This window comes from Oreochromis aureus, linkage group 22 (genome assembly GCF_013358895.1).
Source record: "Oreochromis aureus strain Israel breed Guangdong linkage group 22, ZZ_aureus, whole genome shotgun sequence".
Classification (NCBI taxonomy): domain Eukaryota; kingdom Metazoa; phylum Chordata; class Actinopteri; order Cichliformes; family Cichlidae; genus Oreochromis; species Oreochromis aureus.
The window spans coordinates 25,874,544-25,900,432 of NC_052962.1; the positions used below are offsets into that span (position 1 = coordinate 25,874,544).

A 25,889-nucleotide genomic window follows, 5' to 3' on the forward strand; every position below is an offset into this window, starting at 1 on the left:
TGCAGGGGTTTAAAGAGTCAGTACATTTTTGGACATCTTTCAAAAGTCAAGCATTAATGTGTGTACTATAAAATATAGTGAAAAAAGTAAAAAAGAGAGAGGGAAGGATATGTGGAGTGTTTTGTAATCATTCTGGAATATCCATTTTCTATTTTATTTCTTTTTTTCTGGCTAAGAGCTTGTGTGTTTACCCAGTATCTGCTTTCCTGAGCGCTCGAATCTCATAAGCTTGAATCACTCTTTGGAGTGTCCAAGAAGTCCAACCCCAGTCTTGCTTTTTGCTGGGTCATCCACTGATGTATGTATCACAGCTACTTGAATTTAAGATTAAAATCATTCCTAATGTTGTGTTTATGCTTGATTTACAGAATTTAGCATTAAGTAAATTTTGCTTATGCATATTCTGTGTTTTGCTATTTCACCTCATATATTATAGTATCAGGTTAAACAAGGGTTTACTGAGAAATACCATTGTACTGAGAGAGGGTAAAAACCCAAAAAACATTTTTTGTATATGAATAAAAAGGTCATTTTAGGTCTGAGAAAGTGTTTAATGCCTTTCAGCAAAGCACGAACAGCAGCGGTTATTACTAGTGGTTATTTCTTTATGATATGACATGCCTGGCAAGCATTTTCTCATATCTTTAGCTGATAATTCCTATCACTTTGTTAGAAAAGTTCATGCAAAGTTGTCTACATCTCGTGTATGCTATCAAAATTCATCGGTAGTCCGTCTGATAAACGAGGCTCCAGGTGGGGCAAAGCATACCGACATGGCTACAGTCATTCCTATGACTCCTCTTTGCATACAAAAGGCAGTTTGAACTAAGACCAATGATATAATGAGAACTTTAGCGAGAAACTTTAACATTCATATCTGGAGACAGGGCTGACAACACATGATGTTACAAAACCAGACCTAGCTGCAGTTATCTAAGGGTGAGTGATCACAAAAGAATCAGTAGTTAGTCAGAGCAGATTAGGTTAGATTACTGGAGATGCAGTAATCTGCATCTTCTATTGTGCAAATCCACTGCAAGAAAAGATAGTCAAAGCTTCTAGCTCACATGCCTTTAATAACTGGTCCAACTTCTTTAGACAAAGAATTTCTCTTTTGTCACGCGAGATGGCAAACTGTGACGTCTGAAACTTGCCAAATGACTTGCATAAAATGAGAAGCTTTTTAAGGTAAATAATCAGATTTTTCTTTTTTAGTGATGTAAATAAACTTGGAAATATATTGATATCATGGCTAGAAGCAATTTATTCACCAAAAAATATGGAAAAGTTTCACAATGTAAGTACCCTTTATTAGTCCCACTTCACATCCTTCTTTATGTTATAGTGTACCAATGATGCGTTGGTTTCACTGCAATAGACTTAAGCTGCTGGGGACCTCTCACAATGCACTGAGAGTTTCTTCTTCACTCACCTTTTCTTTTCAAATCAGTTATATTAAAATGGATGAATCACAGTTGCACCATGTTATTAGATTAATGCACATGGACAGAGCCAGGAAAGAGTCCAGTATCATTTATATTGTTGACTCCTGAAAACTGGCCATTGGCTCACAATTAAATTCGAAAGCGTCACATGCTGTAGATGTGACTGGTCGTAATTAGCACTACTTATAAACTCAACAGGACTCTTGGGATTTAAGCTTTTGACTTGTGGCAATACACCAGATCTGTATCACTGTATTCTAAAACCACTTGATTGGTTGTCATGACATTAAAGGCCCCTAAATTCTATATATGGTTTTATTTTTAGTATATCCTAAAAGAATACAACTAATAAAAAAATACAACAAAAACTGCTATCAAACTCGTAAAAAACCCTCACACATTTTGTAAATGTTTTATAAGTTATTTATTAACCTATTTAAAGTGTATAATAACTGAGGTATTATAAACATTTTGTTCCATTTTAAAGGTATTATTTTTAAAGACTTTCAGGAACTGAAAATAACTCATTTAGCACTTTACTTTTCTCGCTAGGATTTCCTTCACCAGGATCGGCTTTCTTAAGCTCTTTAAACTGGGATCCTAGTCTTTAGCTGCTCTTCGGAGTGATGAGGTGCGCATTTTGAGTAAATTTATCCAGCCCCCACTGTCGCTGTAGGTCTGTCATGGCATCCACTGACTGCAGCAACTCTATGTCACAGCTGCTTCCTGAAATTTAAAAAAAAATTAAAAAAAAATCAGGAAATTTCTGGAAAAAAGACCCACAAATTTAACAAATTCTGCACGTATCTATCTTGTATTTTGGTTAATTTCTAGGCAGTGGTTTTATGATTGTGTGCATAAATGCTCAGCCATAATTATTTTTCATAGTACTCACCAAACAGACTGTGTAGCTGCTCATCAGGTACAAAAAAAGGAGGACCTAAGAGATGAACAGATTCACCAATAACTTTAAACCTCCCTAATGGAACGTTCACACCAAATGCAAAGCAAAGCATAAGGTTTCACCTCACAATACTTGTTTAAACACAAACACACATTTGCAGCCAATGGGAAGACTGCAGATAGTTGGAATCAAGCTACAGTAACACATTTCCATAACCTGCCAGCAGGTCCTTCAATATTCACTCAGTTTTCTCCAAGCCTGCTCCTTTATTCCTGCCTTTTTTCAAAAAGCAAAATTGAACCAAATTGCTCCAGCTGACCTCAAACTGTATCACTAAGCTTGTCTTCCTTTTCTGATTGTTGGGAACATCGGCATCACAGTCTGTACCTTTCTTTAAGGTGCAGACATAAGGTTATAATGTACCTTCATATAAATCAGGATTGTACAAAAGAGTCTCCAGGAGGTATCTGCAGTCTTTGGCCATCAGAGAAATAATGAGAGCTGCATACCTGCAAAATAAAAGAATAACATGGCATGGAATATCCATGTATGGATACATTATATAACACATTATCAAACAATGTGATGCTCCTACCCATTCATAATATTTACATTTTAGAAATTGAAGTTCTTTTATTTTGAAATAAATGTCATTACCAGAGTTTAAAATGAGGCCTTAATCTCATCTTACTTCTCTCTGTCTGCTGGGTTGATAGCCACGAGAGAGCCCCTGTCCCAAATTGCTCCAAAATGGCCATCAATGGAACTGTGAAGTTGGAAAGGAAGTAATTTTAAAAGAATTTATTTGAAATTTCAAAAAGCATAAAACCATGTGTGTGGTTTGCTCACCTGGAGAAGGCGTACAGGTCACACTGATACAGGGAAATGTTTTTCTCAGAGTTCTAAAAAGAAAAAGAGCATGGATGAACAACTGTGGCCACATCTGGTTTCATTTTTTTTGGTTGGTTGTTTGTTTTTACATTTTTTTTTTTTTTTTATTTAGTCTGACTTCAAAACTTTTCAATCAATTAACTTTATTATTCATAAAGAACGTGAACCGTTTATTATGTGGTTCCTTCAGAACAACATCAGCCATAAGTTGCCATTTGAAGGTTTTAAATGGGCAGAGTAACATTAGTCATACAGCTCTGTTTATTAGTAGAACAGTGAAGCACATATGATTTAGTAATCACTGAGTTGTGTTTATAAATATTCACAAAGCCTCACTGAGATCAAAATGGTTTAAGCCAGCGGTCCCCAGCCTTTTTTGCACCACGGACCGGTTTATGCCAGACAATATTTTCACGGACCGGCAATAAGGTGTCGCGGATAAATACAACAAAATAAAACTAGTGCCGGTACTGAAAAAAAGAAGATTTATTCATAACACACGTGAAAAGACCCAGGAAAACCGAGTTAACGATAAAAACGATAACAAAATAACGCTGAAAACCGATAAAAACCCTGAAAACCATACATTTCACACCTGAGCCTCAACTCTCGCGGCCCGGTACCAAACGACTCACGGACCGGTACCGGTCCGAGGCCCGGGGGTTGGGGACCGCTGGTTTAAGCAAGTGAGAGTGTGCATGTGAGAGCTGCTCACATGCACTCAATATCATTAATTGACTAAAAAACAACCAACCATCACCAAAGCCTTCCTCACTTCAACAATCAAAAATATCGTTAGAGTTATGAGTAACTAAATAAAGCTTTGAAACTTCAGTCTAATGAGTGTTTCAAACCTCAAGCTGTGTTGCAGCTCATTTTAGCAGGAAGGAGCAAAGTCACAGCTGGTATAAAAATATTAGGCGGTTATAATGATCTGGTGTGATGAATGTTATTTATTTCTTTAAATAAGGATGTTAACTATCTAAGAAACTTGGCTGTATGTGAAGGCATATCAAATTTTTCAATTACTTAGCAGATTGAAAACCACTTCACTCCTGATTGCATGCTGCTTGCACATCATTTCCTATGCAAGCAGCTTATATCTAAGGTAGACTCAGGCAGTGCCATAAAAAACTAGCATGCAGTGGTATAATTACAGTATGTAAATACATTTGCTGAGAAGCAATAACACTGACTACCTTGGCTTTACATCATTTAGTGGTCGTGTTTGCACACATGAAGTTCACCAACCTTGTAAACCTTTGCTCCGGGTATAGCAGGCACAGGCTCCTCAGTGTACGTCATGTTGTTCTCCTCAAAAAACTGACGAATAGCCTTTTCAGAAATCTCCACTCCAACCACTGAATGGCCCATGTCTGCTAGCCTGAGAATCACGAAAAAAGAGAATTTGAGAATGTTACTATGTTTATCAGCACTGTTTCTGTTTAGCAAAGATGATACGTGACACTAAAAGTGACAGATTTAATTTGATTTGGTAAGATTTTTTTCATACCACTTCATATCTACTGCTTTCCCACACAGAGGGAAGAAGAAGCGAACTCCTTTTCGTCCATTGAGAACTTTGTCGATATTGTTCTTCAGTATCCTGTGGAAAACAAAACACCCCATCTAATAACAGCAAAACACACATTCCTCTGTATTTGACCAAGTATATCTACATCTTTTAAAGTTCTTAACTTTATGAAAGCACTAACTTTAACAAGGGCTGTCTCTTATTAAGGTGGTGATGTCTGAGGGGTATTCTAGGAACAAAGTTCACCAGAGCCAGGGTTTCTTTGTCTTAGCTGGTTCGACAAAACCTGGAACCTCATCTGAAGGTAACGGATATCTTGGAAATGGTTATCATGGCCATCTGTTAAGCCAGCTTTCTGCTTCAGGAGTGCACTAATATAAAAAGGGGCATTTCACGGCTTCCTAGACCTGAGACGTTATCAGTCAATGATCAAATGTTGATTAAAATCTTTAAAGAACATAAAGAAATATAAATTGCAACACTGTTACACATAAGAGATTATTGGAGGAGAAAATTGTTAATCTTGGGAGAGCACAGAGCAATTAAGTAAACATTTTAATACTTAAGTTAATTATTGTATTGCTGAGTGTGCTTCTGTGCTGCGATTTATTTCTCATGTGATGGCTGCAAATTCAGTGTTTGAAACTGAACCATTATAGGTTACTGTCCATTGGCCTAATTACAGAAATGTAAAAAGCTTGTCAGCACATCAAAGTAAAAATAATTTTAACGATTAAATAATCCCACAATGCAACACACAGTTTGCGTTTCAGGAAGTTCCAGCTTAACACTTGGACATATAAAATATATTCCCCCAGCAGAGAATCTAGATTACACTTAAAACATGTTGTAAATAAGAGAATCAGTAAAAATAAGGCTCTTCCACATTATTTTAAACTGCAACTACCAAACAGTTATGTATTGTATGTATAAGTTACTACGGTGATTTAGCCAGGTAAAACTTTAAGCTTAACACGCCCTTAACCTTGCTTTATGATACACACCTTTGGACTAATTTAGTCTTGCTGATAATTCGTTAGTACCTTGTCTGGACTAGTTTTCTGAAAGTATTTCGGGACACAGTTTTTTCTTTCTTACGCCACTGAGGTAGATAAAAGTGGGGTCTTTACTTATGCACTTGGGGCTGATGGAAGCCAATTTCGTTCCGTTGCCAGTATTCTTCCCATTCACCGAGGGCCATGACCCGATCTGCCTGCTGGCCAAACATGCTGGTTCTGTTTGCCTTAGCCCGACCACAAGTGAATAAAGAAGAGCACCTAGACAAAGAGAAAAAGAATTGTTTGTGAAAAGCATTCATGTAGCTGGAGACGGGATGAGAATGGATGATCCGCACAGGATTACTACATATACACATGTGCCTTTAGAGAGTATTTACCCTGCATGCAAGGTTAATTACCCTGCATGCCCGACCAAAGAGTATTTGATCCTACTGGTAAGTAATCCGCTACAGTCAGAGCAGTCACAGTTAGCCATAAAGCTGTATGTAGTGCCAAAATGTGGTCATCTGCCAAAAAGTAAACAAATTAATAAATAAATGATTGCACTATTAAAACTGTAAATGAGTTCTTAGTCTTTAATCTATCAAACATGTGTCTCATGAACGATGAATGTGTAATAGCAAGGCAGTTTTTGGTAAAATGAACTTTTTATTTATCAAAAAAAAAATGCTACTGATGGTAAAAATGTATTTTTCAAGAGACATCTGACCAAGAGGGCAAATATAAGATGATTCTCTCAAAAGGCTTTGACTGATTGTAATGAGTCGGCACAAAAATGCTGAGTCATGATGATACTTGGAAAAAAGAGTGATGTATTGTGTTTATGTAACCCTTTCTTATATATACACATTGTTGACAACCGGTTTTTACCATCATAAGCAAAAATATCAGACATATAAACATAGGAAATCATTTTTCGGGACCTTCTAGCTCTCATGGTTTTATCATAACTGCTCCAGTTTGCTGTCACGCTATAAAACAAACTATAAAGTTTCCAAAAAGTATTATACTTTTTTTTTTTTTTTTTTTTTTGTTACTCAGTAAGTAACAACTCAGTTTTACTGCTTTAATCAGTGATTTTGATTTACATCGTTAAAATATTATCAAGCATAAGACTTTCATTTAAAAAAAATAATCCACCTTACTGTAAACCAAAAGCGTACCTTTCCTGAATGAACACTGCTAATATGTATTTAGCAAAGCACCGGTAGACCCTACACCCTGTTCTATCAGTAAACGCAGCGTGGCTCACCTGAACTCTTAACCCTGAGTTTTCGCTATAAGGGAACTTTTGTTTAACAACCAGCAGGGTTTCTCAGAGTAAAATAAGAAGACGAATGGTTTGCTTGAGATTGTATTTTTAAAAAGTACCCTAAAGTAAACAAGTTTTACTTCTGGTATGGGAGGAGCCTGGCGTTGCATTCAAGGTACATAAGAAAAATGGGAGATCTAAGTATTCTATGTAAATAGAGCCATTCAAATGCTTGTATGTAACATGTAACACCCCCAAGTTTTAAAATCACTGCACAGGTTGACCGAATAAATTTAAATAAAAAGCCAATGTCTCGAATATAATTTTTAAAGTAGGTTAAAAGAAGAAAAAAAAAAACTTTAATTTGAACAGCTACATTTGACATCATGGAAATTTGCTTGCTTGCTTGCTACTATTATAACAAAATGTAAAAGTTTCACAAAATTAGATTTTAGATCATTTTATATTGCACCAACATGGTTAAAAACAACCCAGGTGGCAGAACATTAGCTGAAACTATGTTAAAATGATGTCTGTATTGTCAATCTAAATATCACTGAATAACCCTTGAACACAGGTTTAATCACTTTTGGACCCTTGGTTAGTACTGAAACAATTTGAAAACACAACTAAAGATCAACAGGATTGCAGTCTTATTTCACTGAATCAGTGCTGAAGTCTGACATTGATACATAAGATATACATAGATACATATGTACTGTGGACATAAAAAGTGTAGACACCACTGTTGAAATGCCAGGGTTTTGTAATGTTAAGCAATGAGGACAAAATAAATTATTTCAAAACAAAAAAGGGTTGTACACCCTTAAACAAATTCAGAGCATTCAGACTTCTTCGGTAGAAGTCTATCAGCCTGGCATATTGTGACTATGCAATATTTGCCCGCTCTTCCTTGCGAATGCATTCCAATTCTGTCAGATTGTGAGGTCTGGGCTCTGCCTGGGAAATTGCAAAGGTTTAATTTCCTTCCAGTGAAGCCATTCCTTTGTTGATTTGGATGCATGCTTGGAGTTCATGTTGTGAAATTCCTCTTCAGCTTCAAACCTGTAGCAGGCACCTTTGGGGTCAAAAGGAACTGGGATTTGGAACTGTTCATTACTCACTTTACCTTGACTAAAGCCTCACTTCCAGCTAAAGAAAAGCAACCCCTAAGCATGATACTGAAAACCACCATGCTTCACCGTGGGTATGGTGGGGGGTATTTGGTGATGTAAAGTGTTATTTTTATGTCAAATCTGCTGTTTGGAATCATATCCAGAAAGTTCAACCTCAGTTTCATCAGACCATAACTCATTTTCTACTACATGCTTTGGGAAACTGTATTTTATTGTTTTTTTGTTTTGTTTTTCTTTGTCAGAAAAGCCTTTCCATCTTGCAAGTCCTGATGTGGAGATTTGAAAGAATATAGGAGATTCTTGCCACGTGTAGTATCACTACAGAAATTCCTGCAGCTCCTTTACTGTTGCTGTAGGTCTGTTGGCAGCCTTGCTGTGTTCATCTTGTCTTTTCATCAGTTTTGGGGGATGTCCAGTTCATTGTGATGTCACTGCAGTCCCATATTTTCTTGACTTTTTGATGACTGCATTCACCATCTTCTTGTATATCTAATGATGTGAAAATATTTTTGTACCCTTCTTCTGACTGATGCCTTTCAGCAATGAGTTCTCTTTGATGCTGTGTAAGCTCTCAGTGAACCACGGCTTTTGCTATAGCAGACAACTGAGTAAATGTCGGGAAATTCCTAGTAGTACAGCTTTATTTAGAGTTAATCAGAAGGTTTTTCATTGATGGCAGGTGTGTACCCCAGAAGACCAAATGCTGCGCATCATTAAATTTCTGGTCTAAGGATGTGCACACTTATGCAACCAGCTCTTTGTATGCTCCTAATACTTTTCACCTAACAGATTTGTCTGTTTTCAGTTGAATTGTACAGGTTATAGGTCCCATTATAGGTGGGAAAAGTTTTGAAATGATTTATTGTGGCCTCGTTGTTTAACATCATAAAAACCTGACATTTTAACAGAGGCCTGTACACTTGTCTAATAACCATTGTGACAGTTACTGCATATTATGTATTAAATTGAAAAAATGTAATTGGTTAATAATACATTTTGCACATTTTAAATATTAGAAAGTAAGTGAATACAGGAGATCTCTGGGGTGCAGTACTAATGTCATCTGCCAAAGAATCATCCCCTAGTCAATCATAAGCCATGATTTTTAAATACCAAGTATAAATCACTGACTTGAATGAATAACGACAGATGGGATGCACCACTGTGAGAGGGGTGCAGTGGAATAGTGGAATTTAGGTGGGCATTTCTTTGGGTTATTGGTGGAGAGGTTAAAGTAAATGCATGATGTTGCACAACTTGACCCAGTGAAACGGAAGGATAAGCAATCACAGAAGAATCAGCTAGAACAGTGAAGGTTAAAAGTTGCATGGAGACACCATAATCTGTGCTCGCTATTGAGTAATGTAGAAAAATAATCTTGTATCAGTGGTCCATGCTGCTCGCGTTGGTGTACTAGTGTTTGGGATGACAACGTTTCTGATACTCTGGGCCTCTTAGCATCAACTGAGCAGTGTTTAAATGCCACACTTACCTGCGTATTGTTGATGACCATGTCAAAGCCATAATGACGACCATGTACCCATCTTCCCATGGCTGCTTTCAGGTGGATAACACAGCATGCCACAGAGCTCCAGTCATCTCAAGTTGTTTTTTGCATGACCGTGAGATCCTGTGAGATGACAGTGGCTGACAAATGTGCAGCAAATGTGTGACGCTGTCATGTCAATATGGGCCAAAGTCTTTCAGGAACATTTCCAGCACTTCATTGAATCTATGCTATGAACAATTAAGGCACTTCTGATTGCAAAAAGTTGGTGCAACATGGCTAATGTGCAAGGTGTACTAATAAAGTATCCAGTGAGGGTGTTTATGCATATACACATTAACTACAAGTAAGCAGCACAATAACTAACAACACCAACAATCATAAACCAGTGCAGGAAAGCAGGGATGAGGGTGGTTGTCACTAAGCAGGCTTGTGCTGCTGTATTTCTGTGCTTACACTCGAGTGTATAGCATCTGTCAGGTGTATGTGCAAATATATGACCAGTATATGAGGTTATAAAATCGTATTAATCTTATCTTGTTCTTCTTACTAATTCTAATACTATCTTTAATAATGCACAATGGAGTTTTGTTTGAAATGCATTAGAGAACTTAGATGCTTAAGGCTGGATGCTTAAAGCCACCACTGAATAAAAGGTTTATGCTGCAGGGGTGACTCCCACAGTCTTTATGTTTGCAGTTTTAACTTTAAGGCCTCTTTAGCATTTCTAGGAATATATTGGAATATTGGAACATATTGTTACTGAGAGCTGGCCTTTATCACACATATATGTCGACATATTCTAAAATCAGTGGATTGTTTCTCATAGAATTCATATTTTCTGAATTCAATGTGGTTTTCTTTAGTGTAAAAGTCATAAAAACAATTAAACGGCTATAAAACTCATTAAAAACACCAGACATCTTGTTCTATGATCATGTTTTATTAACATGTTATTTGATCCATAACAACAACAATAAAAATGAGAATGATAAATTCCCTCAAATTTCAGGCACTTGACTTTATTTTTCCTTCCCAGGATTTTCTTCTTCTTTCTCCAAACTCAGAGTCTTTAGTTGCTCTTTGGCGTGATGAGGTGCACATTTTCAGTAAATTTATCCAGTCCCCAGTTTCTTTGTTTGTCTGTGAGGGCGTCCTCTGACTGCAGCAACTCTATATCACAGCTGCTCCCTGAATTTAAAGAAAGTAAAACAAAATAATACACAATTAAAAATGTTTCTAATTAATCTTATCCTTTAAGACCCCAAGATTTTCACAAATCTATTAGTTATCACTTGTATTTCGGTTAATGTGTTGGCACTGACTTTATGATTGTGTGCAGAAATGCTAAGCTATAATTATTTTTCATAAAACTCACCAAACAGACTGTGTACTTGCTCGTCAGGCACGAAAAAGGGAGGCCCTAAGAGATGAACAGATTCAAAAATATGTTTTTTTTAATGTTTATTCTCTCTCTCTCTCTCTCTCTCTCTCTCTCTCTCTCTCTCTCTCTCTCTCTCTCTCTCTCTCACACACACACACAATATAGAAACGATATATAGAATACCTTGATATAAATCAGGATTGTACAATAAAGTGTCCAGGAGGTATCTGCAGTCTTTGGCCATCAGAGAAATAATAAGGGCAGCGTACCTGCATAATAGCATTGACATGGAACATGGATACATGTAATACAGTGTCAAACTGTGTAAAACATAATGTTTTAGAGTTTATTTATTTTGAAATAAATTTCATTTTAAGGGTTTAAAATGAAGGTCATGATCTCATCTTACTTTTCTCTGTCTCCTGGGTTGATGGCCACGAGAGAGCCCCTGTCCCAAATTGCTCCAAACTGACCCTCGATGGAACTGTGAAGTTGGAAAGGAAGTAATTGTAATAACAATATTTTAATTATTTTGTTTTAAAAAGCACAAAACGATATGTAGTTTACTCACTTGGAGAAGTTGTACAGGTCACACTGATACAGGGAGATGTTTTTCTCTGAGTTCTAAAAACAAAAGACAGCACGGATGAACAACTTGTGTCTGTTTTAAAGTAAGCAATATATCTTTCTTGTAGCTTGCAGCCATTCTGCCCAAAATCTCACTGAGATCAAAACGGTTTTCAGAAGAAAGAGCTGCTCACATGCACATAATAAACTCAGGCATCACCATAAAAAACTATATTCAGCGTAAAGACACTGAATTGCTGAGAAGCACTAACACTGACTACCTCGGCTTAGATCATTTAGTGGTCGTGTTTGCACACATGGAGTTCACCAACCTTGTAAACCTTTGCTCCAGGTATAGCAGGCACAGGCTCCTCAGTGTACGTCATGTTGTTCTCCTCAAAAAACTGACGAATAGCCTTTTCAGAAATCTCCACTCCAACCACTGAATGGCCCATGTCTGCTAGCCTGAGAATCATGAAAAAAAAAGGGTTAGCAAAGATGACAACTGACACTAATATTGATCAACTTAATTTAATTTAGTAAGATGTTTTCATACCACTTCATATCTACTGCTTTCCCACACAGAGGGAAGAAGAAGCGAACTCCTGTTCGTCCATTGAGAACTTTATCAATGTTGTTCTTCAGCATCCTGTTAAAAAACAGTATTAACAGCAAAATACACATTCCTGCTGCAATCTCATGTTGAGGTGATGTCTGGATCAGCCGTATTGATGGTACTTGTCTTAAAAATAGATAATCTAAGCTCACTTTCTAAAGCTTTTAACAGGACACAGCTTTAGGTGGTGATGCACCTTTATAGTTGATGTAATCTTCATAAGTCTTACATGCATTTGGGCTACTTTTGCACCCGTACTCCACTGAACTACATAAAAAAGTGGGGTCATTACTTGTGCACTTCAGGCTGATGGAAGCCGATTTTGTTCTGTTGCCAGCGTTCCTCCCATTCACCGAGGGCCATGACCCGATCTGCCTGCTGTCCCAGCATGCTGGTTATGTTTGCCTGCCGATCAGCGGTTAAAGGAGAGCAGCTAGACAAAGAGAAAAAGAATTGTTTGTTAAAAAACCCCACTTCATGTGGCTGGAGGCAGGAAGAGAATGCATGATCCGCACAGGATTATGGTCTTGCACATAAAGACACCTACAGCAACCGCAAAATGTAAGCACGTGTGGTCCATGAGCTGTCACCTGCATACAGGGTTACAAAACCCAACCGATGGGTCATTTGAATCTTCTGGTAGATAATCATCTGCATTAATCGTGGATCTGCACGAGCTTGTTGTCACGTTATAAACTAACTATAACCAAACAAATGGTTTGAATAACAGCGTCGTTAAAGCGTCATTCTTAAGCGCAATTAATAACTATGTAATAGTTTCATAACAATGTCAGATCCTCGCTTACCTTGCAATAGCACGGCATAAAAACAACCACAGTACTCGTAAAAAGACATTAGAACCGCACATGTTTTCCCGTAAACTCAAAGCGTGTCTCTCCTGAATGAAGACTGCTAATATTTGTTCAGCAGCACAGCTGACCGGGCAAGCGCTCCGATCAATAAACGCAGCGAGGCTCGCCTGAATTCTTACCCCGAGTTTTGCCTGCAAGGCGAGGCGTTTCGTTGAACTCTCGGTAGGCTGTCTCTCAGTGTAAAAAGTGCGAGAAGGAATGCTTTGCCTGGGAGAATGAAACGAGGTTTTGAAAATAAAGATCAAGCGGGTTTTATTTCTGGTTTGGGAGGAGCCTGATGATGCATTCATGTTACGTCAGAAAAATGTGACAAATCAGCATTCTGAGTAACAGTATCTCGTTCTTAAATCATTGCTCAAGATTAAGCAAAGGAATACAACAAAAGAAGACAATGCGAATGTTGTATGTGTGATTAGAACTCTTGGCTAATTTGATGGTACCTTTTATGCAATGTCTCTGGGTACGCAGGGTTTTTTCATAAAGGCTCGTCTCGTAAAATATTAGATTTTATTTTCAGACTACAGTAAACATTACACTCTTTTTTCATATGAGAATATACATTTTACCTCGTAATTCTGAATTTTTATTATTCTCGTTTTTAATTAAATAACATTATGTTAGAATGCTATATAAATTCTATCTTGAGTTGCGATATGCATACCAGAATTTGCTTTTTAAATTGCCCATGTATTCCTTTGCGATATAAATAATGCACTATTTCCATCATTGATCCCTCTCTTTCCTTCCCTTTTCTGTAAACGCTTGCTGCAATCACGATTCAAACTGTGGCAGCTGTCACTAATCCTCAGAAAGCCTCTGGACTGTTGCACAGTGATTAGTCTCGCTTGCCCAGCCTGCCTCTCTCCACGCTTGGGTTGGTACGGCTCCAGTGATACGATATTGTCAGCAAGACAATAAGAATTCATAAGGAAGGACGGAAGGACGGAAGTGAAAGGTGTTTTCCGGACGCACAGCGGCGCAAGTGTTTAAGAAATCCCGGTTTTACACTGAGGCGCTCTGGCATAGGTCTTTTTTCCCTAGTTTCTACTTCATTAAAAAAAATGTTGTAGCTCGTCAAACATGCAAAGATGTGGAAATTTAATCATGTAACATTTAATGACATTACTTCACACAAACATAGGCTAATAGAACACAGCGGCAGTCCATAGGAGAATTTAGATATTATTGGTGTTTGCAAGAGGAAAAAACGGATATTATAAAGCTGTAGAATCTGTCCGTTATATGGATATAAGTCTTTGTCTGTTGCCAAAATAAAAAAAGAGGCATCTTGCTGCACTCTAATTTAATGTAGAGTAATAATGTGTTGTAGCCTATTCTCAACTTGGCCATCAACGAAAAGCTATTTTTAAACAGCTGATAGAACTGCTGAAGCGAGGTAATTCTTCTATACTGGTCTCCCTTATAAAGAGCTGTTACCTGCTTATGGCTCTGTTTACACTGGTGTACTGGAAACAATGCTTCCCACCAAGGCGGCAAGATTGCTATCTTTAGCCAAAATAAACAGCGTACTACATTCAACACTCAGAATGAACCACGAGAAAATGTGACGTTCCTCTGTGTCGGTTCAATTCCTGTGCGTAATTCGGGGTTTCCGAAGCGCTCCAGCTGTGCAGGGTCGAGTCCAGATGTGTGTTTTTCTTTACGGGGCGACGAAGACGGCGAGGAGCTTCTGAACCAATCACCGCCGCCCGGGGGCGGGTCGAGCGTGAACTGTTGTGGATATGGAAAAATGGACAATTTATCACGCATATTCATCTTTCATATCCCAAAGGGGAAAGCTTTGGTTGCACGCTGATTTGATTGGCAAATGCCTGGCCGTGGTGTGAAACGGAAGATCACCAGTGGGGAGGAGAAGAGCGTGGTTCGCTACCCGGTAAGGGCGAGCTCTCTGTTGGGGAGAAGTCGGGGCGCAGTGGGGATTGTACTGGGTAATTGCTGCTATGTTTAGAGGAGGCTGTGATTACTGAGAATGCATTTGAGCAGTAAGATTAAAGCAGGTGGTTCTGTTGACATCTAAGAAATAATTTCTGTAGCAATATGTATTTCATATTTTTTCTTTCATTTTGCCCTCTGTCCTGAAGGCGTAAATCACCGCTGCAAGCTCACGCTCTTTAAAAATTCAAGCAAAACGCTTTCAGATTCGCTGTCCACCAGCTTATGATCACGGCACTTGCACTGATAGCCGGGATAATAGCCTGTAAAGTGCGTTTATCTGCTCGAAAGCGGCAGCTGACTGCTATTAGCCACTGATGTATTGTTTGCATAGCGCTCAGTGCACCTTTGTTACTCGCTGCTCACTGACACGGGAATCTCAAGTGCTCGTAGCAGCCCTCACCATCATACGAAACCGTAAATCTGAAAGACTTGTTAGACCGACTCTTTATCAATTAATGCGATAAGGTCACTGACGCTTAAAGTCATTCTAAGAGCAACAGGGGCACTTCAGTCCACCCCTGGATTACACGAGACTACCAGGCTGCCTGTATTTGGCAGCATGTAAAACCAGGTTGCTGTCGGAGCAGTAGTGAGTGATGGGGAGGCTGTCCATGGTGCTCTGACGGAGAGAGGTGCATGCTGGATAATAATAAAGGAGAACACGCTGTGAGGGATTTGGGAAATTCGGAGGACATGGGGGGGCGGCGGCGGGACATTCCGCTTTGGCATTGTTAATATTATGTTTTTTATTTTTGGAAGCGCCTGGACTGTGCGTACAGTGTGCGCTGTGCCAGAAGGTGGGAACTTAATCATATTGTAAGGCTCCGGATTTGCAAGGCTCCGGAGGAGAAGTTGGTGTCTTGAGCCTCCAGAGCTCGTGTCATCCGAAAAAACGGGCTACGGCAGAGCCGCAAGACAACACGATCAACAGTTCAAAGCGCAGCTGTAGGTATGGTTCTGGTTCTGGTTCTGGTTCGGGGGGGGGGGGGGCACAGAGCACATATCTCAGTGATTTTCTGTGGCACGTTTTGACAGTGAGATTTGCACACCTTGCTGTGTCACACTATGACAGATGCCTCTATTGACTCCGGTGTAATTTGATACAATAGGATCGTATATAGCTGTGTTTTGTAATTCTAACTATATCTCTGGGATATTGGGGGAAGTCAGCACAGGCTTCTCCCCCTGGACAGATGGGCTGCGGGTTGCTCTGCCACCATCCAAGAATATTAAGCTAAGTAATGTAGTTCAGCTGTCCTACTGTTTCCGCTTGCAAAATAGTTGGCAGTAATATCAAAACAAGAATCCTTTTACTCCAGTATGAAGTCTTTCCAGACATCTTTTCTAATTTGATGGAGATTGTGAACAGACCACAGGCACACTGATTATACAAGGCATGTGTGCACCAGTGGAGTGTGCATATCACTGACTGTATTATGACTTCTTCCTGAGAGGCTCATTCAGGGAGCCCGGCAAAATGATTCTCAGTCCCGAAAATACAATGGTAATTCTAAATTAAGTGCTTTCCATCTCCTTTAGTGCTGTTTTAAAAAACACCTGCTCATCTTCTGATGCACTCTAAATGGCATTGTTTTGTTCTGATGCCCAGTTGTCTTAGCTAATGCCCATCTTGCATTAGCTAATAGCTCAGGAAAGACTGGAAAGATTGCCTGCTTTCACATCCCACTAAGTGCTCCACGTATTAATGAATCCCAAAGAAACAAACAAGGCTGGCAGAGTTCATTGTAGCATTTAATTACAAGTCTCTAGTTATTTTTTTCTTTATTTATTTATTTATGATGAAAAATGATGGTGACCTCGCTGCTTCCAAACAAAACGCTGTCATTATCACTGAGGTTCCAAAAAAACCCTCCCCAAAAAACAAAAGGCTCTCAGGGGAGGCTGTATCTTGACAATAAGCTGTACATGGATTTCATTTGATTTATGAAATGACATTTTTTGTAATGGCAACCTCCTCATCTTAATGGGATTTCTCATTCATGATGGTTCTGTAATACCTTCCCTCGTGAATAAGACACTCACAAATCTTGTCATGTCAAAGCCTTTGCCAAAGCTAGATGGAATGCATATTCCACGGACAGCAGGAATTTCCAATCACACGTTCCTTAAGTGGGCTGAGTTTGGAGTTTGCATTGTGCAACCTTTTGACTATCTGTTTTAGTATTCTATTGTTGGTCATTCTCCTTGTGTAAGTGTGTGTAATGTCTTAAAGAATGTTTTTTGTTACTCTTGTGAAAGCTGCAGTCAGTTGAACAAAAAAAGACTGTTTAAAAAAAGTATTTTCCCCACAAGATTGAGAAATTCTTATTCGAATTTCACATGTCAGAGACGCAGGGCTGATTAACCTCTCTGCCTGGAATGTTGTTCTTCTTTCTTATCCTAGGGTCAGATCGTATATCTAATCAGGTGTTGTCAAGGTCAGATTGTTTATAGTCCCATCTGATTAGAGTTCTGTGATGAGACTGCCTCTGGGCCGAAGCTGCAGAGATAAGATGCGCCGCAGGTAAGATGCACTGTTAGCAGGACCGGTTAATAAGGCAGATGGATTCGGCTGCATGCTGTTTCTGCTGTGTGCGTTGTCAGGTGCACAGCCAGCCACTGTGCTGTATCAGTGTCCTCCGAAGGCTCTTTTACTCTACATGCTTGGACTGGTGTGCTATTGTTACTCTCCGCCTGTGTGATATCCGCACATATTCTGTCCCCGTGTTTTAGGACTGTAAACACCATTGCCAAATTCAGAGAGTGAGCTCGAACTTCCTAATAAGTGTTCCTGCCCATCTTGTTCATTTTGTTAATTAGCCCTTGTGGCGTTGGAGTGCAGCATATTGTTGAGACATAATTAATCAACCAGGCTTGTAATTACGCCGGGTTTGGAATGTGAGCGTGGTTTGGAGGCTGGTTCCGTTGCAGGGCGTTCAGCCTGAGGTAAACATCTTATTAACCGTGTCGGAGTACCTTGGCCAAGGCGGAGCAATGCGGTTTTATTAAGCTGGAGACGAATGTGCTGTTATCCATATTATGAAAACGGCCTCATAAAAGAACCGGTGCTTGATTAAGTTTATGGCCATTATGGTTCTGAGGTGGTCGAGCTAATGGAAAAAGACTTCAGTAGCTGCGTGGAGACAGCAAGAGAGAGGATTTTTTTATAAAGTAAAAAGTCATTTGTTCAGCAAAGACCAAAGTGTGTGTGTGTGTGTGTGTGTGTGTATCTGCTTATATATGCATACAGTGTGTGGGAGTGTAAAGAGCACCTCAATTTCAAAGGGCAACCAGTACGTAAGGACAGAAAATGGAACATGGATCACATCCCAAGCCTTTAATGCAGGTCTGTCAAAGGCGGAAGCCCTTCACGGACTGAGTGATGTGACTACAGACAGGCAAACCCCTCATACTCACTGACTCCTAATCAGGTTTTATGTTTTGAAAAAGCTATAGAAATGCTTTTATTTTCCAGGTATTCAGATTTATTATGCCAGAGAAAAACACCAAGAATATAAAGTACAAAGAAACATACACAAAAGCCATTTTCACCAACGCTCCATAGCCCTTTTATAAACATTTCCTGATAAAAGTGCAATTGAGAATGCAAATGTCCATGCACAACTTTTGAGGAGCGGGGATAAAGGCATTGTGTTTACCTTTATTGCACAAAAGGACGAGAGCACAATGGTAAACTGTGTCTAGAGCAGATTCATCCGCGTTACACTCCTGACTCAACTTCAGGTCTTTACAAATTAGCACAGACAGCATGCTACTACAAAGTCAGTGAGGTACCCAGAGTCACGTTAAGGCCAAGTAGATCCCAACCCAACAGCCAGAGCCGAAACTTGAACAGCTAACAAAAGCTGTAATGAGCAGTCAAGCTTGTAGCATCGTAGCCTCCATCTCTACTTGAGGAACCTTAAGCTGTGCTGCCCTGTTCTTTATAGAGAGTACCCTTCCCCACAAGCCACACTTGTTCACTCTCTTTCTAATTGTACTGTCAGGAACTTCTAACTGGGGCCTTTAGAGTGTGAGATGTAGCTCTGAGCATTCCACAGTCTGACCTTGAAGTGAATATCCTGGGATAACCTCTGCTGGGAAGATTGTGCCATTTGGTTAACACACATTTGAATGCTGTAGACCAGCAAAATGCCCAAACTATTGCTTCTATAGATGTGCTCATGCTGACTGATCATTTAATATAGGTAATGATCAGCATTACCAGGCTGCTACTCACCTTCTTTAATACCATGAAAGCAGTACTTGGTGTTAAGGGTGTACTTAGTTTTTCACAGGACTGTATAGAGTCCTTTAAAAACTCTTTTTTTACATTAAGTGAAAGCATCCTGACCATAGATACACACTTACTCTACTGCTGCGTGTTACATTTAAAAACGGTCACCCTCAGAAAAAGCTCTAACCTGCTTCTGCTGACACTGTCAACTTAACTCAGCGGTTTCCAGCCTAGGGGGGCTTTATAACCCTAAACAGTCTACATGCAAAGCACCCTAAGAAGCTAATATGACTCATTCCTTGAATTGGCCTCCGTAGTCTGTGAAATATGCAAGTATTAAGGGATCACAAGTAGAGACTGGTTTCATTTCAAGGATCACACGCGAAAAACAGTCGGTAACCACTGTAATAACATAAACAACGCAGTGCAATGATCCTCTAGTCCTCGGTCACGCTGTCACATCTCTCGGGCCTGTAATAACAGGGTCCAGCGTTTAATTTTAGCTCGACTGAGCCTTTCACCTCACCACAAGATTTGTGTTTTCTTCAGAACACTTTATTTTGCTGAACTAATATATCGCCAGCAGCAGGCCAGCAACAACATGCACGCCAGATGTGCATTTAAGTATAGTTTTGACATATGCTTGCATACAACCACAAAAACTCACTGAAATCACTTGTATTTGCAAAGGGCAATCCCCCAGGATGCGTCTCAGGCTGTGGTGGGCTTTCATCCTTCAGGTGGACTGTCTAACTGTATCATTTGGGAAGGGATGGAGATCTCATTTTACCCAGAATTTTGCCCATCTAGTGTCAATTTTCAAGCTGCACTATGTCTGCCCAAATCATTTTAGACATAATAATGCTGCTGTTGCTTCTTTGACAGTGGCAATGACTCTGCCATACAGAGAATGACTGTAATGGTAGTGGATTTCATTTTGAGCATTTACAATGTCAGTTGTGCTCAGCACTGGTGCTGTGGCCAGAAAACATCAAATTGAGCAAATAAGGAAAAAGCCAATCTGTCACCGAATGACAGAAACCTCTTTTATAAAAATATCCCTTCTGGTGGGAGAGAAACGCAAATTGACAAATGCTGAATTTCTAGCAGAAGGCCATCATCGGCAACATCCATTTCAGAACAAGTCAGTTTTCATTTTCTATCAAAGCCTGTATAACCACAGTTGAATAAGCTGCTGTGCAAACACAATTCAAAGGAGACATGGGATGACAAATTTCAATTCCATTTCCTGAATGACTTAATCGTGTTGTTCTCTGAAAAACTGCAGCAGGTAGAGGCAGTTTAGGGACACCCATAAGGCCATCAGGGAGCGAGATTGAGGGCAGGAAGAATAGGGACTGGGTCCAGCCATCGCCCATAGAATATCGATCTCAGAGCTGAGCTCTTTTCTCCTTCCTCTGTTATTATCTACTATTCATTTGCAGATTTTGACTAAATATTTCCACGTCCTCCAAATATTATTGCATTTATCAGGCAGGTTTGCTTCCAAATTAAATTACCGTCAATAGATTGTTAAATCGTTTGAAGCTTTAATCCTTAAGAGTACTTCACCGTGGCTGCTATTTCTAATTCCATTAATTCCATTTAAAAACTGCCAAAAAACTGACACTTCTCTCATTTTGTTCCGGCACTTTGATTACCTGAAATGGTCTTTCCTAACCTTTGTGATTATTATATTTTGTTTTTACAGTGTGAAAAGAAACAGCAGTAAACAGTGAAGCTGATATTAATGGGATGAAAATATATGGAAATCTTTGGTGCTTATAAAGGAATGTTCAGGGCAGGGTTAGGAGTGGTGGACTCCCTCACTTACAATGTGATACATGTAATTATGTACAGGGTAATACAACCGAATGACTATTAATGGAAAATAATCAACTTTAACTGGTATTAAAATTGGTGTTTACAAACACAAGACACTTGATTAAATGCACCATTGCTATTACTGGCCTCTGATTCTCTGTAGTATAAATTCAACAAGGTTCCAGAAACCTTGACATGATGACATCACACAGTTGCAGATTTGTTAGCTGAACATTCATGATGCCACTGCCCTGATCCATCATATTCTAATGGTACTCTACTAGATTGCAATCGGGTGACTGTGGAGGCCATTTGAGTACAGTACAACTCTTCTTCAATGTTGAACCAGTTTGAGATCATTTGAGCTTTGTGACATTGATGTCACAAAGCCTTCAGAGGATGGCTACACCAGCAGTTTGGCCAATCTTGTCTGGCATCAATAAAGCCTTTTTCACCATGAGAGCTGTTGCTCACTGGATATTTTCTCTTTTTTGGACAATTCTTTGTAAACCGTAGAGATGGTTGTGTGGGAAAATCCCAGTAGATCAGCTGCTTCTGAAATACTCGCACCTACCCATCTGACTCCAAAAACCATCCCATGTTCAAAGTCACTATTCTGATGCTCAGTTTGAACTTCAGCAGGTCGTTTTGATCACATCTAATTAGATATTTATGTTAATAACAGACGCACCCAAGAAAGCTGTCCGTGAGTGTTAGATTCAGTCAGAGTATGCTAGAAGCGTAGCATGTTTAGAAAGGCAAAGTAGGTGAACTTACCAAGTATCAAAAAAAGTCTGTATCAAACTGGTTTGTCTTGTTCTTCGGATACATGAACCATAACCTTTATATTTCATTGTTCCAGTCCTGTTTTTATTCACCTCACTGTAACACAATTTCATTGTTTGCTCAGGACATTCTAATGAACCTGCCTAGAAATGTCTTTGCACTTAAGGCAAGCGGATGATCAAAGAATCGTTGGCCTCACTGAGTGTATTCCTCGTTTCTGTGATTCCGAGTTTTTCATGCCTGTCATCATCCCTCTTTAGAGAATGAAAAATTGCACATTTAAAATGGTGCAAAAAACATGTATTGTTTAAATGAAACCCTCCAGTGAACTTGGGTAAAGTGGGAAAAAGAGAGGACAGGGAAAGTAAAAATACAGACTTGATGAATAAACTGAGGTAAGGAGGTGTAGATGGAAAATAAATCACCAAGGGTTGAATTGTAGAGCTCTGAATTCTGCTTTCACCTTTCCTTGAACCCTATCTTTCCACGTTAAAGTCCCTCTATTCAATGAGCCTTGTGGCTTTTTTTCCCCAGTGCTAGTCACCCAACCACAATGATCCATCACCGATCCATGACAGAGGGACTGTCACCACTTAAAGCCACTTACTTGTGTTTATGTGTGCAGCTTTATGTCTGCATCCTCCACCTTATTTGCAGTAGAAAGGTGCTATCAGAGCTGGTCAGGCCCAGGCATGCATGCCTTTATCATCATTATTGCTTATTGTTAATAGCCGCTCTTTGACATTGTACAGTTTGTCCTTGGATACAAAAGTGCACAGCAGAGCTCAAGAGGCTTCCACATACTTGGATATCTTGTAACAATAAATTCTTTGACTGTTCAATTCGCTTATTATCCTCCACCAGTCTGATACCTGAAACCTAACCGCCTCAGATATTCGTCTGATATTTCTCCTTGTATTGTAATTTGAAATCAATTCAAATTCGAGATGGTGTCTTGGTGTCTTATTGTGAAATTCATTTTGTTCATCCAGCACGAATGCAGAGAGACTTGGTGCACTAAAATCAATATCCTTATGGGACTGTTATTTTTGGAAGACTCCTGCATAGGTTGGGCAAAAGCAATGGCGTCCTTATGCGAAGTGCATTGGCATTAGATTAGATAAGGCAACGGAATCAATTTTTCATGCCCATCATCATTACCATCATTATAATGATACCTTCCATCACTTTTCTATTACACCTTCCCGCCATCACTATCAATTATCCCTGCAACCACAAATCACCAGGACAGAGCTCATTTCTCACCAAAGTGTATCCTGAATAAAACTGAGGCCTAATTGCGCTCGTTGGTGGCAGGGGACATAAAGCATGAAAAAAATAAAGAAAGGAAAATCAATGCCTTAACTAAAGAAGCCAGTGAATTATTGATGAGGAGCATGTAATGGGATCCCAAGTGTCTGTTTCTCCTTAGGTTGGACTGCTTGCATTTCAGTTGTGGCCAGAAAAGTAGAAACACAGGAGGTGACATAAACCACCCACTAACATCTCCACAGGCAGATTAGCTGACCCGAATTATCTGGGGCGCTGTGGCTCTCACTCATGGCAGTGGTGCACACACACAAGTCCTATACACAAGTCTTATGAGCACAGATGTAACAGTTAGACTGCATACACGCTTTCAAGCATTTACTGTTACTTTAATCAAAGTCAGACTTTCAGGAATTTGTTGCCTCTGCTGTTTAATTTTGATAAGCACAATAATAAAGTCGTATTTTATGGTGGGACTAAACTGAAAATGTTTTTAGTATTGCGCTGTTTAGCATTCCATACCATGTTGTAGCAAAGAGAACCACAGCTCAGTGTACTGATTGGGCAACTGACCATATGATGAATCTGAGTTAATATTATTAATATACTGCACTGTGCAAAAGTCTTGAGTCACTCCATTATTTCTTTGTATTTTGGACAAGTGGAGGACAATAGAAGAAGCCACACTGCTAAAAACCAGAAACAACAACAAAATACTTACAGCAGATGAAAAACTGAAAGTCATGTCCTTAAGAAATAAGAAAAAATCCACCAAATACCTGACACGTGACATCTGGTTGATCCATTTCACTGAAGCCCCGTCTGAAATGGTTTCAGGATGGAGGTACAGCCATTCTTAAAACATGGTGGAGGTGATGTCATGGTTTGGGCATCTTGTCAAAAGTGATGTTAATATGAACACAGAAAAGTACCATTAAATTTTAACCCAACATTCACTACCATCTGGAAAGCAACATTTTTTTCAGCAGTACTGTGATCCCAAATACACTGCCCAGGTAGTAATAATAATGCTGCTGCCCAGAGCCCAGACATGAATATTGCTGCCGAATGTCCTTCAAGGAGCCCGTAGAACTATTCCTAAAGACTACTTAAAGAAATTTTAGGAGAATAAAGGTGGTCATACCAAATACTGACTGTTTCCTTGCAAATTATGAAGAAATGAAGCTTAAATTAAGACTTTTACTACTATATTCTCTTCCTCTCTAAATCTGAACATTTGGGGGATTTTTAATAGAAAGTGACCCGAAATCTAGTGCGTGTTTATTTGACTGCAATGAGGGCTTTAACCTCGATTGTTTCGTAATAATTGGGAACAAAAGATGTCGATGATGAAAATTGCAGTGACATTTCAAATTGATGCTTTTGTTTGGCCAAAAGCTATTACATTAGCAAAAAATACACAAGCAGTAACATCGAGTGCTCGCTTTCACAAAGTGAAAACGGCAAATGCTGAACATTTTTGCTTGATGAAAGGCTCGAGCTATCAGTTGATTAATTTTCTGTCATCTGAGCTACTCATTCAGCAAAAACAATATACCAAATAACTTTAGTTGTGACATTCAAAGCTCTTCTTAACACAGAGGTCTGCGCGATCTGTCACGTATTTCTCTCACAGCAGAGCAGGAATTTCAGTTTGTCGTTGAATAAACTGCAGAAGCCTTGAGTTTATTGAAGCCTTGAGATATTTAGTAAAAGCTGGAACTAAAGAAACAATTACTGCCAAAATGTTTGATTTCTTTCACACTTTTCACCCAGTAAAATACATACTAATTAGAATTTTAACTATGCGCAGCAATTCACATGCAAATCTCCATTCCTGCTATATTTCAGTTTGAGGAATGAAAACCTGCATTGTTTACCCACACTGTCATTGTGCTGCTTGTTTTTGCTGCAAGAGGAGAAGGCAGGCTAGCTTCTCCTTAGCTGGAGAAGAGGCAGAAAGGAGGAATGTGAATGAGAGGTAGAGAGAGGGTGGCCAGGTGAGGCCTGAAAGCTGCCTTTGTGTGGCAGCTGGCAGAAAGAACACTGACCTTCACTGTGAGGTGTGCTCTCCACACAGACACACACTGTAGGTACTGTACAAGTTTGGAGGAGTTATGAGGGGATGTTTGGTGAAAAAAAAATACCGTTGCAAATTTACAAAAAGCCTTCGCTCAGTCCGTCCGCGGTGAATGGACGTCTCAGAGCCATAAAGCGGTTATGTTTTCCTGCTGTGTTTCCAAATCTCAGTTTTAGATGCTAAACGCCGTCTTATTTTCTCCTTCACTGCACCCCAACTGTATCTGCTTCAGTTCAACTGGAGCTTGAAGAGCTCGATAGCATCAAGCCCAGTCAGCTGCTCCCAGTTTCTCATGCTATCACAGGAAGACTATTCCAGAAGTGGGCGCACATCATAGTACAAATGAGCCTGTAAATAGCCATCCCTTTTATAGGAGTGTGGGAGCCGGAGAAGGATGAAGGTAGACTTGACGAAAAGATGATTTTGATGTGTGGCTGATCTCGGTTGGATGCCTTTTTGAAAGTGCGCTGAGTTAACTTTTCCCAATTTTCTCCTTATGAGCTCCAGCCGAAGAAGGATTTTGACAGCTTAAAACCCTCCGCTGCCTGTGAAACATTACCCAGCTGTGGTACTTGAGTGCTATTTGATTATATGTGTGTTTGTGTGTATT

At 39.4% G+C, this 25,889-nt stretch overlaps 3 protein-coding genes across 11 annotated transcripts in view; 1 reads left to right on the forward strand and 2 right to left on the reverse strand.

The window, feature by feature from the left end:
• LOC116318909 (exostosin-1c) overlaps window positions 1–25,889 on the forward strand; it is a 103,034-nt gene that overhangs the window by 3,222 nt on the left and 73,923 nt on the right. Inside the window, exon 1 of one of the 7 annotated variants that reach the window (XM_031738078.2) lies at window positions 14,765–15,021. The exons of 3 other annotated variants lie outside the window; for them this stretch is intronic. The gene's annotated coding sequence lies outside the window, so the exon portion shown is untranslated. Of the gene's footprint in view, window positions 1–14,764; window positions 15,022–15,728; window positions 16,033–25,794; window positions 25,848–25,889 lie in introns of those variants that run through there. 3 more of the 7 variants (XM_039605552.1, XM_039605553.1, XM_039605554.1) reach the window with 3 other exon arrangements.
• Window positions 1,851–7,197, reverse strand: LOC116318912 (probable thiopurine S-methyltransferase). 2 transcript variants are annotated; one of them, XM_031738083.2, is made up of 9 exons: window positions 7,046–7,197; window positions 5,905–6,051; window positions 4,754–4,846; window positions 4,492–4,624; window positions 3,199–3,251; window positions 3,041–3,115; window positions 2,773–2,858; window positions 2,341–2,385; window positions 1,851–2,171 (listed from the first exon to the last, which is right to left on the reverse strand). In XM_031738083.2, exons 2-9 carry the CDS (start codon window positions 6,000–6,002, stop codon window positions 2,053–2,055), a joined length of 702 nt encoding a protein of 233 aa, XP_031593943.1. In that variant the 5' UTR covers window positions 6,003–6,051; window positions 7,046–7,197; the 3' UTR covers window positions 1,851–2,052. The 2 variants fall into 2 exon arrangements, with proteins under 2 accessions (XP_031593943.1, XP_031593944.1); XM_031738084.2 differs by having other exon boundaries at window positions 6,957–7,073.
• LOC116318911 (probable thiopurine S-methyltransferase) lies at window positions 10,611–13,398 on the reverse strand. 2 transcript variants are annotated; one of them, XM_031738080.2, is made up of 9 exons: window positions 13,247–13,398; window positions 12,548–12,688; window positions 12,196–12,288; window positions 11,972–12,104; window positions 11,644–11,696; window positions 11,482–11,556; window positions 11,256–11,341; window positions 11,067–11,111; window positions 10,611–10,879 (listed from the first exon to the last, which is right to left on the reverse strand). In XM_031738080.2, the coding sequence occupies exons 2-9, from the start codon at window positions 12,643–12,645 to the stop codon at window positions 10,761–10,763; spliced, it is 702 nt and encodes a 233-aa protein (XP_031593940.1). In that variant the 5' UTR covers window positions 12,646–12,688; window positions 13,247–13,398; the 3' UTR covers window positions 10,611–10,760. The 2 variants fall into 2 exon arrangements, with proteins under 2 accessions (XP_031593940.1, XP_031593939.1); XM_031738079.2 differs by lacking the exon at window positions 13,247–13,398 and adding an exon at window positions 13,062–13,222.

Excerpts from the sequence above, each read along its gene's own strand:
- LOC116318912 (XM_031738083.2), bottom strand. The coding sequence starts at position 6,002 with ATGTTTGGCCAGCAGGCAGATCGGGTCATGGCCCTCGGTGAATGGGAA. Across the intron at positions 4,625-4,753 it reads AAAGCAGTAGATATGAAGTG|GCTAGCAGACATGGGCCATT; the intron begins GTATGAAAAAAA and ends CGTGATTCTCAG. Across the intron at positions 3,116-3,198 it reads GACCTGTACGCCTTCTCCAG|TTCCATTGATGGCCATTTTG; the intron begins GTGAGCAAACCA and ends CCAACTTCACAG.
- LOC116318911 (XM_031738079.2), bottom strand. The coding sequence starts at position 13,123 with ATGTGCGGTTCTAATGTCTTTTTACGAGTACTGTGGTTGTTTTTATGC. Across the intron at positions 12,689-13,061 it reads TTATGCCGTGCTATTGCAAG|CTGCTCTCCTTTAACCGCTG; the intron begins GTAAGCGAGGAT and ends CTCTTTGTCTAG. Across the intron at positions 10,880-11,066 it reads GCAAGTACACAGTCTGTTTG|GGAGCAGCTGTGATATAGAG; the intron begins GTGAGTTTTATG and ends CTTTAAATTCAG.